This window comes from Ursus americanus, chromosome 12 (assembly GCF_024610735.1).
Source record: "Ursus americanus isolate L20-20 chromosome 12, mUrsAme1.1.p, whole genome shotgun sequence".
Classification (NCBI taxonomy): domain Eukaryota; kingdom Metazoa; phylum Chordata; class Mammalia; order Carnivora; family Ursidae; genus Ursus; species Ursus americanus.
The window spans coordinates 57,243,456-57,261,735 of NC_142138.1; the positions used below are offsets into that span (position 1 = coordinate 57,243,456).

General features: G+C 42.5%; 1 protein-coding gene across 1 annotated transcript in view; it reads right to left on the bottom strand.

Annotated features, from left to right (window-relative positions):
- The window catches only part of AKNAD1 (AKNA domain containing 1), a 43,589-nt gene extending 37,808 nt beyond the window's left edge, over positions 1–5,781 (bottom strand). Inside the window, exons 1-4 of the mRNA XM_087866145.1 lie at positions 4,804–5,781; positions 2,643–2,682; positions 2,114–2,262; positions 1,955–2,017 (exon numbers count right to left, since the gene is read on the bottom strand). Of these exons, the coding sequence (XP_087722271.1) occupies positions 1,955–2,017; positions 2,114–2,262; positions 2,643–2,682; positions 4,804–5,781 (1,230 nt within the window). The remainder of the gene's footprint in view (positions 1–1,954; positions 2,018–2,113; positions 2,263–2,642; positions 2,683–4,803) is intronic.
- Between the last annotated feature and the right edge of the window lie 12,499 nt (positions 5,782–18,280).

The following is an 18,280-nucleotide window of genomic DNA, read 5'->3' on the forward strand; positions in this document are numbered from 1 at the left end:
CCAAATTTACATTTCGGCCCAAACAACCCCTCTGAGGCCCAGATCCGTTGGTCTAATTGACTTCTGAATCTCTCCAATTGGATGTCCTGTAAGGACCTCAGAATGAACTTGGCGTCTTGCCTCCTGCTTGCCTCCCACACCCATTAGGAACTGGATCTTCCATTTTTAGTCCTGACCTTGGTTGCCCAAGCTAGAAATCTGAAACTCGTCCAAGCCTCCTCCCTTCCTTTATTCACCCCTCTTAATCTGCCACCACTTGGTTAAACTCTTAGATTTGTTCCCCTCTCCATCCTCATTGCCAATTTTGGCTCAGGCCCTCATAGCTTGTTACCTGGAGTATGGCTTCCTAGCCACAGACTTGCCCCCAGGGTGCTCTCCATTTCTTGGCTTTCAAAACTCCAATGTTGCCCCATCACTCAACCTCAAGGTAAAAGCTAAGCTCCTTAGCATGGTTTAAAGGTCTTTCATGATGTAGACCTTAACTCTTTCTCTCGTTTCCTCCCTTTCTCTTCACCACACGTACCCTGAACTCTGGCCAATTACAGTGCCATACAGTTCCTCCAACTGTCAGCACTTTCTACCCCCTGTGCCATTGTACCTGCTGATTCCTTTTCTTGGAACACCCTCTTGCCCCGGCTTTGCCAGTCTCATACATATTCATCCTACAGTGTCAAGCTCAGAGGTCAGTCCCTTCCAGGGAGCCTTCCCAAGTGCCCTCTAACTGGCAAGAGTGAGCCTCTTCTAGGCTGCCATTAGCATCATCTGTAACATTTCTCAAGCTTCATGTTGCTTGTCTATTTATCAATCTGTTGTTCCTAGGAGACCGTAAGCCACTTGAAACTGTTTCTTCATCTCCAAATCCCTAGTGCCTGGTACAGAGTCTGGGACATAGGAAGTACCTGGTAAGTGTTTGTTGAATGGATGAGTGAACGAATGAGTTATTTAATTAATGTGAAGAATGAATGAATAATGCACTATTGCACTGTGTCTCTTAACATCTGAGTCCTCCTGGTGTTTGTCTATGCTGTCTGGTCTCTACTGCACACCCTGCCCTGTTTTGTTTGTGGTCCTTCACATCAGGACTTCTGACCACCTACCTTCTGACCACCTGTTGCTGACCTAATGGCCTGAACGGCATCTTCAGCTCTGTACATTTCTGGCTCTAGCAACCTCAGCTTTTTTAGCTGAGCGCCCATTGCCATGCTCCACCCCCTCTTCCCACAGCCCTGGCACTGATGAACAAGGCTGTGTGGTTACGATATAAGGATGTGAAAGTCACAGATTTTGATCCGTTAAGATCCGTTTTAAGTTTTCAAAGTTTTCTATATTAAGTTGTCAGATCCTGGCAAATTTTATAACCTGTATCCCCCAGGACCCAACAACTCTGAATGGACTTGACCTTTATAATAACTGACATGCTATTCTCGTAAGCCTACCATAGTCTCAGATTATTGTGGGTGACTGCTAAGGAATAATAGCCATGGGTAATATTCCCCTGAGAATGAGAGAAGGCTACATACATATAGAAATAGAATTGAAAGCTCTTTGAGCCCCTGTAACACAAAGCCCCCGAGCCTTAAATAACCAATTAGATCCTCAGCCCCGGCGTGTTGGGAGGCTGGGTGGGGGCAGGGATGGGAAGATGGGGAAAATGGAAACAGTGTAAATTAAACACTAACAACATTTCATACTAGTTACCAAATATATCAAGCTTAAAATATGTTATTAAAGATCTTAATTCAATTCAACTCAGTATTAATAATTAAGGGCATAATATGTGTAAGACACAAGGCCAGGCCTCTGGAGTTCATTGCCCTTAATCTTCAGCAAATATTTCCACCAGAACATTTCCACTCCCAGCGCTGTAGAGAAAACATGGTGCTATAAAGTCATTTGTATTTACCCATGTCAAATTCCCTTACAGAGATGTTTAAAACTGGGTAAAATTTATTACCAGCCTCTTGTCTTGCAAATGATAGGGAGAGTCTTGTGCTATGCTTTTGGAAAATTCTTGTACCTGCAGTGAAAAAATGCAATATTTCATTAATGGCATGATGTCTTATGTCTGAATTTGGTCACTTCTCTTCATCATAGTAAGCTTTAAAAATATTACTTTAGTCTTCAGTTGATCAGTCTGTTCTTTTAACTTCTGGCACATCTGTTTCCCTTGGGTGATCTTCTGAAATATGTAAGAAGAACTTGGGGAATGGTCTCTCTGAGAGATTGATGACAGCTTAAAGAGACTCCTCTCAGATTCTATTCCTGTAAAAGAAAGAATAAGTTTTGGCTTCCATTCATCTCAACTTCACTGCAGATTTATTAAGTACTAAAACAGAAGTCTGTGGCAACCACCACCATTTGCTATTTTAAAAAAAAATTCAAAATGTATCTCTAAATCAAAAAGGTTTAAAAATGTTAGTACCTGGGATGCCTGGGTGGCTCAGTCAGCTAAGCATCCGACTCTTGATTTCCACTCAGGTCATAATCTCAGGGTCATGAAATTGAGCCCCACGTCAGGCTCCATGTTGGGTGTGGAGCCTGCTTAAGATTTTCTTTCTCTCTCTCCCCCTTCCCCCATCTCCTCTCTGTCTCTCTCTCCCTCTAAAAAAATAAAAAAATCAAATCAAATCAAATATTAGTACCTGGGAGATGTTCTTGGTGAGTATGTACTGTGGGCTCCATCTGTACAATAAGAAAACATTATTAAGATCTAAAATAATGTGGTCATCATGGAGGCAGCCCAGAGTTGTGTCAAGAGCTGGGTCCCTGACGCCAAGGTTAAATTCCACTCTGACACTTATCTGCTAGGTGACTCAAGACAATTACTTCATCACTATGAACCTCAAATTCCTTGGCACTAAGATGAGGATAGAAATATCCTAGGGTTGTTATGAAGATAAAATGTTAGGTATTACCATATCTGGCACGTGGTTAAGCATTCATGACACGTCAGCTGTTACTACTGCCATGTTCCAAACTATTACAGGGAATGGAATAATGAAACATTTCTCCCAAAACTGGACCAGAAGCTCCATGAAAGCAGGGGCCACTGCTGGTCTTCTCACCAGCTCTGTGGCTCGTGCTCTCACTAACACTGTGCAGTAGCCACACTCTAGAGAATAATATAAAACCATATGCAGTAAGTTCCAGAATGTGAGTCAGGATAGTGATTGTTTACTCACCACAGACTAACAGGACAGGAGCTTAAATTCCAGAGTGACTCACCTTGAAGGTCTTCCCACTGTTCTCAACACATAAAGCTCGGAAACATGCTCATGCCCGAGAGCTCAACGGTGGTGGTCAAACTAGACTTTGGTTTTGACGAGTATCTCACCTGTATGATGGATAGTCTACTCTCCAGCCTTAATCGACAGGAGTAGAGAAAATCAGACACCTGCCTTCAGACTGCCACTGCCAGAGAGAGGTGAGCCTAATACCTATTCTCTTCCTACTAAGCTCAGGGGACCAAGGACTGTGCATTCCCAGGGCTGTTTTCCTGCAAGCTGAAGGAGAACCCCTGAGACTTGCCAGTGTCAGACACAGAGAAGCATACCGGTAAGGCCAGGTGGGCTGCTGGCTTCAGGTGGGGCGGGGGGGGAGCGTTCTGCTCAAGCTCCTCAGAGCGTTCAGCTGAAAGAGAAGGGAGCTGAAGCATGAAGGGGTGGAAATGGAAACAGGCAAAGAGTGTTCAGTCCAGAGTGCCCTTTGTTCAAAGCTTAAGAGAAAGATCATACTGTCCTGGCAAAGTGCCAGAGAACTAAAGTGTTTATTTTGATCATTAATGTGAATTTAACTCCTGGACCTCAAATAATTGATGAGGTCCCAAGCCTCGATGTGTTGGGAAGTTGCATGGGGGAATGGGAAGATGAGGAAAGGGGAAATAGTAGAAATTAAACATTAACAAAATTTGGTTGTCGGGGGTACCTGGCTGGCTCAGTTGGTAGAGCATGCGACTCTTGATCTTGGGGTGGTGAGTTCGAGCCCCATGTTGGATGTGGAGATTACTTTTAAATATAAATAAATAAAATCCCAATGTAAGCATTAAAAACATTTGGTACTAAACAGTTACCAATACAGCAAGCTTGGAACATGTTATTAAAGATCTAAATTTGACTTGATTTAGCGTTAATAACCACGGGTGTAATATATGGAAGGCAGAAGGCCAGGTCCCCGGGGGAATTAGGCAATGGAAAGATGGAAACAAGGTTGCTGCCCTCCAGAATACTCAAGTCTAGTGGAAGAAACAGATATTTCCAAATTATCATGATCCAAAGCAGGCTGACATAGTGCTCTGACAGAAACCTAAACAAGAGAGGATGTGAAGGACTGACGGGGGGAGGGGGGGGAGTGAGGATGGGAAAAGTCCCACAGCCAACAGGGAATTGAAGGAGGCCATGAAAATGAGCAGGTCTTTGATAAGCAGAGGTGGGATGTTCCATGTAGGGCAGGGGCTCCAAGGGTGGGGGGCCAGAGAGCTTGGGGACCAGCCAGTTCATTGAGGATGATGTGTGGAGGATGAGAGCTAATTTATAAGGGTAGAATGGAGCCCCCCCCCCAAAATGGGGAAACTCAAATTCCAGGCCAGAGAATTTGGAGTTTAGTCTATGATGTGTTGTTTGTCCAGCCCCTGATTCTTCTCAGGAGGACACCCACCGATCACTCCTCGCTCTTTTGGCTAAGATTAAGTGTAGGAAGACACCCACTGAGCTTCTGAGAGGTCAAAGACTAGAAGTCTTTGACCCACACTGATACGGATGGGCAGTGGCCCCGGTTATGCATTTCCTGGAGACTACTTTCACTTACCTCCGGCTGTTGTGAAGGGTCAGCGGTTTTCCTTTTCTGCCCTTGTCTTTCAATACAGTTTGACCTAGAAATGCTTTCTAGAATGTCTTGCACAATAGCTGACTTCTCTCTCAATTTAGGAGAGAAGTTGACTTGTTTATCTATTGTAAGTGGTTTGTTAATTGTTTTATTTTTAGGGATTTTCCCTTTGGGAGCAACCTTAGGCAAATCAGGTAACTGGTAATGAACCAGACCATGGCCATGTTTGAACCCATTGCCTGAAACTGCTTTTTCAGTCTGCAGTTTCTGGGGTGGCTGCCCTTGGCAACTTTTTGGTTTATCATGTAGACTCTTGATTTCAGTTAGAAAACTTGAAGTTTCTTGATGGCTGCTCTCTCCAGTAACCTCTAAATCAAAGGCATTCTCTTCTGTCACAGTTAGAGAGCAACAGGGCATATTGCTGTTTTCACCCCTTTGGGGGCTCAGTTGGTCTGTAAGTTCTGGGGTTTGTTCTTGTAGCCAAGAATTCTTAACATGGCGCAAAATAGTATTTTTAATAATAGCATCATCAGAACTGTCAGTATTAGAAATCTCTGGGAGAGTTTCACAATTAATGCCTTGACCTTTTAAGAATTCCTCATTGGAAAGATGATGGAGTAAAACATCAGAAATGTTTGACTTTGAAGGGTCTCTTTCATTAGCCGGAATATCAAGATTTGTGGTGGATTGTTTCTCTTTATCATAGTTTTTGTCGATAATAGTTTTAGCCATTTTACCCAGAGTCGTGGCCATGTCTACATTTCTGGAAGTCTCTTGATAGGTAGCCTTTTCTTGAGGGTCATCTACTGTTAAAGGAATTTGATTTGAGATATCAAGAATGTCATTTTTTGAGGTAAAATTGTAATCATTGTATAACTTAATTTGGGAGAAAGCCCCATCATAAGGCAAATCTTCCTGTTGCTTAGAAGTTGTATCTTCTGAGAAATCGAGTTTGTCCATGTATGTGCCGCCTGGCCTCCTGTGTCCCTTGCTGCCTGTTCTTGATGTTCTTAATTATAACAGTAGATCTTCTGGTTTTCATTGATTGGCTTCATTGTGTGTCCTATTCTGTGCAAAATGAGAAGAATCTCATTGTTAAATATATCAGACTCGTGTGTGAAACTGTGCTTATATTGCTGTTTATGCCAGAACAAAACAGATGCTTCTCATTTAGGGAAATTCAGTTACAAACAGGAAGGCAGAACACTCAGCCAAGTGGTATATAAGCAAGGAATAAAGAAAAAAAAATTTTGAAGGCAGTTTTACATATTTTGTTCGTTAAATTTTGAGGGAGAATCTGGTCTCTAGTTAATGATCAAATACTTATCATCCTCTCCTTGAAAAATGCTATTTGGAATGTATTCTCCCCAAATAGGAGCTTAGGATGCAAGTGAAGGATTGCTATGTTAAAGTGCCAGGGCTGGGGCGCCTGGGTGGCACAGCGGTTAAGCGCCTGCCTTCGGCTCAGGGCGTGATCCCAGCATTATGGGATCGAGCCCCACATCAGGCTCCTCTGCTATGAGCCTGCTTCTTCCTCTCCCACTCCCCCTGCTTGTGTTCCCTCTCTCGCTGGCTGTCTCTATCTCTGTCAAATAAATAAATAAAATCTTTAAAAAAAAAAAAGTGCCAGGACTGTCACTTGTCCACACATCACTGACAGGCCTCCACACTGTGTGGTACTGAAAGCTGGCTCAGCTCAAACATAACCACCAGCCTTCTCTATTCTGGGGTGTTTTCATCTGTCCTTCCAGACATTTTGGTCCCCTTCTCCTGATTTTCTCTTGTATGTTAAAGAAAGGCAGAGAAGGACTAATAGAAATATGACCAAGGAACAAAAAGTCCTTTTGAACAACCAGAGGCCAGTCTGCCGCCAAGCGTCCCTCTTCTGTCTCAAACCCGGGCAGAAGCCAGTCAAAGAGGCTACCTTGCTCTGAGCAGTCCTGACTGGTTGCCCCAGCTTGGGGGTAGCAGTGTATCTTAGGGTCACTCCTGAAAATGGTAAGAGCAAAACCATCTACCATTTGGTATCAGCCTGTCCTTCTTTTAAACCAAATTGAAAACATCCATTTAGATATCTCCTCTTGATTTGCGAACCTTTGGAACAACTCCTTGGAAGCCATAGGATTTCCTCTAGCTTTAGGTGGAGTAACTGAGGCTCTGACTCACCCAAGGGGCCTGCGGCCACCAGCTGCCTCCCTTGCCCATATAATGACAGGGTTGGATGAGCGGATCTCTGAAGCTGTCTCCTCCTCTAAATTTTTATGAGTCTGTGAACTTGTGGTTTATTAGATAACCTGAAAATCTAAAATAATATGTTTGACCAAAAAAATGAGCTAAGAAAAAGGAGTACAAACTGAATGTGGTAAAGACATCTACAGAAAGTTGTTCAAAAATCTTAATTTATAGATATGTGCCAATGTTAGAGAACTCAAATCAAAAAGATATTTTGTTTAAAGTGAGGGGGGAGGGGGAACGGAGGGAGGGAGAAGAAGGGAAGAAGGGGAAGAGGAAGAAGAAGAAGAAGACAGGAAGGAAGGAATAGGGAGAGTAGGAGGATGGGAGAAGTAGAAGACGAAACACTGCAGGATTACTTTAAATTATTTAGGTCCTAATATTCACTGTAAAGTGAGGTATATCTTCATGAACAGAATTATAGGTTACTCCAACCCAAATTAAAGAACATGGGAAAATGCTTCCCAGGAAAGTCAAAAGCACAGTGGGAACGCTAGAGTTGAAAGACATAGATGTGAATTCCAGCTTCTCTCCTCATTAACTATATGGCATCGGCAAGTTACTTAATTTTTCTGAGCCTTAATTTCCTCTTCTGAAAAATCAGAATAATACCTAGTTCACGGGATTGCTAGAAGAACATGAGCTAATGTGTGTAAAGCTCTTGGCACAGTGTTTGGCAGAGTGAGCATTCAATAAATGGTAGTTTAAAAATGAAAAACAAAAACAACGTCAGTGTGGGAATACTGAAGAATGCCCAGATATGGAAGGCTAGGTACTCTACTTGTGGGGATATTTAAAGGTCAAAGGAAGAAGTAACATATCTGAGACATGATCTCTGTAAGAGTTTTAAACTATTTAAAAAATCTACCTGTAAATGAATGTGTTGTTTTAATGGTGAAAACTACCACTAAATAAATTTAAATAGAATGTGTCTAAGACATCCAAATGGCCAACAGGTACATGAAAAGATACTCAACATCGCTCATCATCAGGGAAATGCAAATAAAAATCACAATTAGATAGCTATCCAACACCTGTTCGAATGGCTATCTTCAAGAAGACAACAACAAATGGTTGCAAGGATGTGGAGAAAAGAGAACCCTTGTAACACTGTTGGCGGGAATGTAAATTGGTTCAGCCACTATGGAGCAATATGCAGATTCTTCAAAAAAATTAAACACAGATCTATACAATCCAGCAATTCTACTTCTGGGTATATATGTAACGAAAATGAAAATAGGATGCCGAAGAGATATATGCACTTCCCTGTTTATTGCAGCATTATTCACTACAGCCAAGACATGAAAACAACCTGAGTGCCCATCAATGAATGAGTGGATAAAGAAAATGAGGAAGAAGGACATCCTTCCATTACAACAACATGAGTGGACCTTGAGCACATTACACTAAGTGAAATTAAGTCAATCAGAGAGACGAGTACTGCATAATATCACTTAGAGGTAGAATCTTAAAGAGCCAGACTCCCAAGTACAGAGAGTCAAATGCTGGTTACTAGGGGATGGGGGGTGAAGGGATAGGACAGATGCTATTTAAGGTATAAATTTTCAGTGAACAGTAAATAAGCGCCGGGGCTCTAATGCACAGCATAGTGAATATAGACAACAGCATTGTATCATAACCACAAACCTTGCTAAGAGACTAGAACTTAATTATTCCAACCACTAGACAGAAATAATGATTAGATAATATGATAGAGGTCCTAATTACCACTGCAATGGCAGTCGTATTACACTATATAAATGTATCAAATGATCATGTGGACCCTTTAAGATTACACGATACTATGTGTCAAATATACTTCAATAAAAGCATCTGATTTCTAAGGGAAAAAAGAGTATCTTTAAGTGCCTACAGAGAAAAGAGAAAGGAAAGAGGAATTCTAGTTTTGCAGGACTTTAAGGACCCAAGCTGCAGCCCCAAACTCATGCTCATGCTTTCTTTGTATCTTGAGATGCTCCTGGCTGACCTCTAAGCCCTTCTTGCTAAGGAAGAAGAGACCCTTTGGTAGCCAGATCCTAGTTTCTCAAATGTCATCCCACCGAAACTGATAAAATTAAATTTTTGCTAAGAAAAAGAAAAAGAGAGAGACTGCCAATAGGGCCTCTTACAGGTGGCTGGAAGGAACTGGAACATCTTCTCATGTAAAAACCCAGCTCAATCTCAGAATCCAATGGCGAATCCGAAGAGATTCTGGTCAGAACCCAACAGAACCTTTCTGTAGACCCAGTCTGATTTAGTGAGTTCAGTAAACACATTTAGGGCCACGACTGCTTATGTAGCTATACTGACCATTATGTGCTCAGCAATAACTCACAAATCACCCTGAGCACTGAGCAAATGAGGCGGGCACATCCCCGTGACCCAGCCCTGTGAAAGCACGTCAGTCTGGGCCCTGAGCAACAAGTGCTCACCATGCTGACATCTATTTCCTGTGTGGTTTACTTCTTTTTATAAAGTCTGAAGTTGGCGTTGAAGTGCTGACACGCTAAGTTGCCCAGTTTAAGAGACGGTAACCATGGCTGGGATGACTAGGGGTCTGATGGAATCAGTTAAGAATGTCTACAGAAGGGAAAACCAAAACTCCTTAGTGGTTAGAGGTCCAAGAGGGTCAGCAAATCATTGTTTCTGGGTAGTAGGTGATGTTTGTTCTATTTACTAAGCCCATTTAGTGGTAATATATCATGTATCATGTTCTATATTGGAGGATTCTTTCCATCTTCAAAGGAAAACTGTGGGACCATGTGCTTGTGACAGTCACTTAACCTCATCCCTAATACCCTCCATTCTGTGTTGAGACCTTTGCTAGCCTCCAGACAGGCTATGACCCAGAGGCAGAGGAGAAAGCAGACTTTGTTTCTACCCACCCTTGCAAGACTCCTTCCACTGAAATATGAACCACTCAACACTTAGGTCTTGAACCCCACTCTTCTAAGATCAATCCTATGAAGTGTAATAAAAATAGTTGACTGTTGGATGCAAATTCTTCTTCCTCTTTTATATGTGTGTCAGGAAGAATGTGAATAGATAACAGGAGCTTTAAGTTCATGATCCAATGATTTTCTTTCCTTAAGATTTTTTTTTATTGGAGTGCCAGGGCGGCTCAGCCAGTTAAGCATCTGCCTTAGGCTCAGGTCATGATACCAGGGTACTGGGATGGAGTCCCAAGTCAGGCTCCCTGCTCAGGGGGAAGTCTGCTTCTCCCTCTCCCTCTTCCCCTCCCCCACCACTCGTGCTCTCTCTCTAACAAAATCTTTTTTAAAAAATATTTTTTTAATTTTTGGGGTGCCTGGGTGGCTCGGTTAAGCATCCAACTCTTGGTTTTGGCTCAGGTCATGATCTCAGGGTTGTGAGATTGAGCCCCACATTGGGCTCAGTTTGGAGTCTGCTTGGGATTCTCTCTCTCCCTCCCCCTCTGCCCCTCCCCCTGCTCTCTCACTCTCTCTCTCAAATAAAGAAATAAAATCTTTAAAAAACATTTTTTTAAAATTTTTAAGTTATCTCTACACCCAACGTGGGGCTCGAACTCACAACGCTGAGATCAAGAGTCGCATGCTCTACTGACTGAGCCGGCCAGGCACCCCTGCAACAGTATATTGTACCGCCTAGAGCGATATGCTGCTCTAAGTCTTCGACCAACACATGCCACAGTCAGCACAAAGAGGAAAAACAATAGTGGTAGCAGTTGAAACTCACCTCCATCTTGGGGGTCTCTGGACATCATGGAGTGAACCCGTGAACCTTTCAATACAGATGAGCCATTCTTTAATGCTAAATCATCTTTCTTTTTTTCAATAGTAGGAAGTTGGCTACAATTAAATAATAGAACAAAAACTAAGCATCCAAATCATGGTGTGCCTGCCTCTTCCATGTTCCCTCAATTGCAAGAAATTAACTTTGAAGACTACCTAAGGAACTTCCGATGTGATCTAAACTTGCCTCTGTGTGTGTGTGTATGTGTGGTCTTTTAAGAGCATTCAAAAATACTTAATTTGACCCTTTTAATTTTCAAATTCTCTCCATTTCTAGTTCAAGATGTCTATTTACTCACAAAGACAAACAGGAGATGGCTCAGAATAATAGTCCTAGGCCACACCTGGAGGCCAGTTTTTCATGGATTTTGTATCCCGTATATGGTGTTTCTAGATTCAAGTATTTTCAAAGGTAATGTGATACAGGCTCCCTCTGCAATGACTGCATTTGATCACGTGCTGGTAATGTTATCAGCTAACTTTATCTCAGAAACGTGGGTGCCCACAAAAGCAGTGTCTATAGCTGTAACCATACACCTTTCCGCGTGGCCGTCTGGTTTCCTCCTGTCATTGAGTGGCAGAAGGGAGACACTGTGTTGGAGCAAGAAATCAACCCAGTGCTCCCTCGAGACCCATATAGGCGTATTATTTACAGGCCGTCTTGGAGATGTAGGCCTTCGGTAAGTGGCCATGAAACTGATGACTCCCTGTTACCAATTATTTATCCTGAAACTATTTGAAATATCTAAGCAAAAAGCTTTTGAAACTGTGAGTGAACTAGTATTTGGAGAAGCTTGCTGCCCGTGTTTTACCAGCAGCCTTTTCTTGGGGTTCTTGCCCCTTTGAGGGTCAGTGTTGTCTCTTTATCCAATTTTCCTGTTGACATAACCATGCCTTCATCTTGGATTTTCTAATTGATGCTGTAAACCACAGACCTTTGCTGCACTTTGGAAACAGAAAACTCCTGCCAATTGATTTTCTAAAAATAATTCTAATCACAAACTTTAAAGAACATTGATTTAAAGAACTATAATTTAAAAAACAAAAAAACAAGAAAACTTGTCCTTTCCCTGAACTTTCTTGCTTAAGTTTGGCCACCCTAGAGATAAGAGGGGCAAGAATATAAATTACGTCCTTGTAGAAAAATAATAGTGCTACTTCCTTAACCCCTTTCTTACAAAAAGCCCAGAGACTCCCCCCAACATGACTATGAAGTAAATATTACCTAATCCAATGCTGAAATGCCAATTTTTATTGGACAGTTTTTCTTGCTATATTAAGATCCTAGAAGTGACAGCCATATGAAAGGAAAATAATGCTCAGCATTGAGCCTATTATGATTGGCCTGGGTAGGCTTCATAAACATGAATTAAGGTACACAATACCCAGATGAGGTATTTCTTCACCACTCTAGCAATATCATCATCTCAGAAATGGAAACTCAGGACAGTGCTAACCAATTTAGGCCAGGAAATAATTACCTGCTTAAAAGATAACAGTGCTTTGCATCGAAATAACACATTTCAACCAAGAGTATCCAGCCACATTACAAACTCTAAACACTCTCGGAGACTTAATAAGGATTTCCTTTTAACCTCAACAGATTGAAAGAGAGAAAGCAATTTAGCCAAAATTACACAGATGGGTCACTAGCAGCGAGGACTCCGTCCCTTGGATTCCAGTATCAGAAAGCAAAGGTTTATGGAGGGGGCACTATGTCCTGGGCCCTTTGTGAATTTCATCTCCTCAATCCTCTCCATGGCCCCCGAGATAAATACTCTATCATCCCTGCTCTAGGCTAAGGAAATGAGCTCAGAGGAGCAGCTAGGACAGCTCAGTCTGATTCCAAAGCCGACTTGCTTCTGCTCTATTAGACCACGTGTCACAAAGTGGAAGAAGAAATAGAGGTGGTGAAACTCACCAGAGCTTTTTTTTTTTTTTAAACAGGATTGGTAATTAATTTTCTATTCCTGCTGTAGCCAATTATCCCAAACGTAGTGGCTTAAAACAACACAAATTTATGATCTTTCAGTTCTGGAGGTCAGAAGTCCAACACTGGGTCTCAGTGGGCTGAAATCAAGGTGTCAGTAGACTGCATCCCTTCTGGAGGTTCTAGGGGAGAATCCATTCCCTTGCTTTTTCCAGTTTCTAAAGGTGATTTGCACTCTTTGGGCGGTGGCCCTTCCTCCATCTTCAAAGCCAACATCATCACGTCTTCAAATCTTTTTTCTTTTTTAAGATTATATTTATTTATCAGAGAGAGAGAGTGCGAGCGAGCACACAAGCAGGGGGAACGGCAGGCAGAGGGAGAAGCAGGCTCCCCGCTGAGCAAGGAGTCGGATGCGGGACTTGAACCCAGGACCCTGGGATCATGACCTGAGCCGATGGCAGATGCTTCACCGACTGAGCCAAGTAGGCGTCCCCACAGAACTCCATTTAATATTTTGGAGAATTCTTAGAAAACCAGGACCTATGCCTCGTCATTTCTTCCCCAGCTAGTATCTCTTGTTCCAGTGTCCCCCAAAGCCCCTCGTAAAAAGGAGCTTTGTCATCTCATGGAGCAAACTTGTTAAGATACTGTAGGAGGACATACCTCAAAAGTGGAAGATTTAATAAAACAGTAAATGATTGGGACACCTGGGTGGCTCAGTCGGTTAGGCGACCGACTCTTGGTTTCAAAGTCCTGGTCTCAAGGTTGTGAGATGGAGCCCTGTGTAGGGCTCATGGTCAGTGCAGAGTCTGCTTGTCCTTCTCCCTCCCTGTTTTTCCCCCTGCCCACTCGCTCATGAGTGCTCTCTCTCTCTCTCCCAGATAAGTAAATAAATAAAATACATTAAAAAAATAAAAAATAAAAAAACCATAAATGAGAGCTATTTATGCATGCAACCACCTGGATGCATCTCAAAATAGTTACGCCATTTGAAATAAGCCAAAAAAAAAAAAAGTACACGTCTATATAAAATTCTACAAAATGCAAAGTAATATATAGTGACAGCAAATCACCGGTTGCCCACGGTTGGGGTGCAGGTCGGGGAAAGGATTACCAAGGGGCATAAGAACATTTTTAGTATTAATGGATATATTTTTTTTTTCAATTTTCTTTAAATTATAGTTAGTTAACACACGGCGCAATATTGGTTTCAAGAGAAGTCAGTTCATTCACCACCTACATGTAACACCCAGTGCTCATCACAAGTGCCCTCATCACCCATCTAGCCCATCCCCCACCCACCTCCCTTGGATTGATGGATATACTGATTGCGGTGCTCGTTTCACAGATGAATAAATAGTCATATAAATGTCAAACTTGACAAATTATGTACTTTATGTGCTATTTATTAGGTGTCAGTCGCAGCTCAATAAAGCTGTTAAAAAACATACACGAAAAGAAGTTTCAAAATCCTCCAAGGCACACAAGAACTTCATAATTGAGGTTCAAGAGCCAGAGAGAAACTGAGGTCCCGCTGCGATAACCTGATCGATACAGCTCTTCAGAAAACTCTTACACACCTCACCCAGGTGTTGACATTTCAGGATGATTGAAGATTTGCAAGTATAACACATTCGGGAGCTTATTTTGCATATTATCTAAGCTCCTTAGCTTGGTACACGGGGCCCTTTATGAACTGTGTGGGCCGCCTTCCTCTCCAACCTGTCTTCCTACCACACCTGGACTTGAAATTCGTGCTTCAACCATGCCAGGCTATTTATAGCTGCCCAAGCTCACCTGTGTTTTCTGTCTCCATAAAATGCACTGCTGTCCTCTCTGCCTCCTGGGCCAGGAGCGGCCCTCCCCTCCTCCTCCGCCACCTCCCGTTCTGGGACAAGCATCCTCGGCTGCACTTTCCCCACCATATCTCTCCACCATAACTCATCATTTCACTTCTGTCTCTGTCACTAGCCGATCTGTACTCCCAACCTTGGCATATAGCAGAGGCGCGACAGTTACTTCGTGGAATTAGAAACGCTCCCAGAATGTCATAGACACAAACCTCAGCCATTGAGGTACCTGTAGGGAAGGACTTCCACCAAAAGAGGATTTGGGCTATTGTTAGGCGAAGGGCTGAAGCACGGTCGTGAAGTTGGTGGCAGGGACACCACTGCAGTCCCGACAAGGGCAATGGTTCTCAGGAGGAGGCAGGGCCACTGCAGAGGGTTTCAGAAACTGTGGGCGCGTTCTTGGTCATCACCCTGCTGCCTGATGCGGAGGTGCTCCTGGCTTTCAGCACCTGGAGACCAGGGTGGGAGTCGGTACAGAACAGCCCTGTAAAGAGCATCACCTCCGAAGTGCCAGGAAGGCCTTCATTCAGAAAAATACTGCTCTAAAGATAAAAAGTGTTTTCTCTGTAAAGACTGAAAATACTCCTCTTCCTCAGTGCTTCAGGTGAGGGGAGGTGCATTCAGGGAAGGGCCAGAATCCTCTCCCCCAGCGGCAAACACTCGCTCTCCTTGTCCCTGTCTCCCTCACCAGCCAAGTTTCACTCTTCCCTCTGAATGTCTGCCCTTCATCTCTTCTGTTCCTCAGACACCCGGTCTCCTTCCCACCTTGGGGCCTTCACTTCATGCTGTTTACTCTACCCAAAGTGGCCACTCCATCTTCCTCCCTCTACCTGGTCATCTCTTACTCATCCCTTAGCATGTCATTTCCTCTAGAACCTTCCGTCATCTTCTACACGAGCCCTGCTTCCCCTGATAGAAACTTTCGGAGCATTCTGTGTATCTCTTAATAGCCTTTTATTACAATTCTAAAATATTGGTGGAAGGAAGAAAGAGAGAGGGAGGAGGGAAGGGGGAGGAAGGAGGAAGGCAAGCAGAGAGAAAGACCCATTTGGCTGTTTGAGGAGGCTGGAAAGAGCACACATTTTTATAAACCAGACTCTTAGCTCTGCTTCTTATTAATTGAGAAACTTGAATTAGTTATCTAAGTGATTTGCACCTCGGTTTCCTCATCCACAAAATGGGGATAAAGGGTATTTGTGGGAATTAAGTGAGAAATATATAGAGCATCTTGCTCAGTGTGTGACACACGGAGGGTGTTCAATAAATGCCAGATCTTTCCCTCTCCCTCCTCTTCCCCCAAGGGAAGGGCTGGTAAAAGTGGACATTTAATTGAGGATGCTGGACTAAAAAAACCTTTATGCTTAGTTTGATGGAGAGAACTTCTGTAAGCCTTCTAAATGGGTTTAAGGGACTCACAAATGTCTTTTTTTTTTTTTTTTTTTTTTTTACGATTTTATTTATTTGTCAGAGAGAGAGAGCACAGGCAGGGGGAGTGGAAGGGAGAGAGAGAAGCAGGCTCCCCACTGAGCAGGGAGCCCGATTCGAGACTTGATCCCAGGACCATGGGATCACGACCTGAGTCAAAGGCAGACACTTAACCCACCACGCAGTCGTCCCAGGACTCACAGAAGTCTTAAAGAAAGCCTGTGGTCAGGGGGTGGGCAGTTGTAATGGGTGGTGAGTAGAAGCAATGAGGCGAATTCATAGACACTGATATGGAGTGTTGCTCAATATTCTTGAAAGACCTACTCTTCATAATCCCTCCAGCATGCTAGCAAGCATATGTAGGATGACTGTACGTGATTTCTTGGAAGGAATGTGAGCTAACCGGGAAGTGAGGCACCTCTAAAAAGTTACTTAGTCCTTTATGTCTCTGAGATCACGGTCTCACTGAAGTCCAACTGATGCAAAAAAAAAAAAAAAAAAGCTGGGGGAGGGTCAGTGACACCTATCTGAGGTGGAGTCTAGCCACTAAAGTAGAAAGAGTTCTAAATGACCACAACTTAGATTTGTATGATTCGCCGTCAAGGGAACCTCTGGGCACATCCGCAATCCCATAATTAAGACTGATAATAGCGTCATAAAATAATGGTTATAATCTTCAGAGGAGAACGTTTGAGTATGCATATTACCCCAAAGGCAAACAGACTCTTAGAAGTTGAACACACAGGAGATTGCCAGGGTAGTCATGGGAGTCCCGCCTCCTTTCTGAGTAATGCACCCTGCTGAGTGATATTGGGAATAACAGGGTAGTAAGTAAGTTTCATTGTGCAACTTATTTTGTACGTGACACCAGGTGAATTAAAAGCACTTGATTGCCTTGCTAACAGGCAGCCTCCAGACCTACTGTTAAGCAATGATATTGACCACTTCAACTCTAGAGGACCCCAAACGTTAACCCTGTAAAGGAACCCAGGGCTGTTTCCTGGGTAAAGTCCTGAACTAGTTACTTACTTTTCTTTCTCAGGCTCCTTAAGCCTACCTTCTTCATTCCACAAGTCCTAACATGGTGCCTGGTTCACCTGCCTTTACCAATTCCTGTCCTGGATTTCAAGTAGAAAGTTCTACATCCTGGGATGCCCTCAGTCCAAGAATGATAAGTCACCCTAGTGTAGGGCAGATTCCCTCACCCCTGCCAAACTCCTAAACTGTTATCTCCTCACCCCTAAGTATTTACCCCTGTTTCATATCTATGGATTTTTAAATTTACATTTATTTATTTATTTATTTATTTATTTATTTATTTATTTATTTATCTATCTATCTATCTATCTATCTATCTATTTATTTTTAATAGAAAGTCACCAGAAGGAAATAACAGAGAGCTCATTCATGGTGGAATATTCAGATCCATAGTATTTTTTCTTAGTTTTAACCTTTTTTATTGCTTTATGCTTTTAGTTTATTGTATAAAATGGGAAAAGTACAGAAACGTCCAGACTCAGATAGCTTCAGCATAATTCTTTCTACTGTCTATTAAACATGTTTTCCATAGTTGGGATCATAATAAATAAGCAATTCTGCAACATGCATTTTTTTACTGAACATAAAGAACATTTCCTCATGTTCTTATACTTTTAAATAATTGTCTATTTTTAATAGTTCTATCCAGTGCATGGCTACACTGCAATCAATCCTTTTCCTAACAACAGACATTTAGATTGTATCCCATTTTCAGTATTTATTTTATTTTATTTTTTTTAAAGATTTTATTTATTTATTCGACAGAGAGAGAGACAGCCAGCAAGAGAGGGAACACAAGCAGGGGGAGTGGGAGAGGAAGAAGCAGGCTCATAGCGGAAGAGCCTGATGTGGGGCTCGATCCCAGAACCCCGGGATCACGCCCTGAGCCGAAGGCAGACGCGTAACCGCTGTGCCACCCAGGCGCCCCCATTTTCAGTATTTTTAAATGACATAACAGTAGACATCCTTACCTACATTTTAAATCATTTCCTTGGGATAAATTATTAGGTGGGAAAGTATAAGAATTTTATAAGTATAAGAATTTTAACTTTCCTAATATTGATTTCAAAAAGTCTGTACAAGCATATTTTCTCACCAGCTATATGGCAATGATAGTTTGACGTGCTCTGTAACACTGAACAGTAACATTAAAAAAAAAATCTTTGTAGATTAAAAAAAGGTATTTCAATGTTGTTTTAATTTGCAGCACTTGA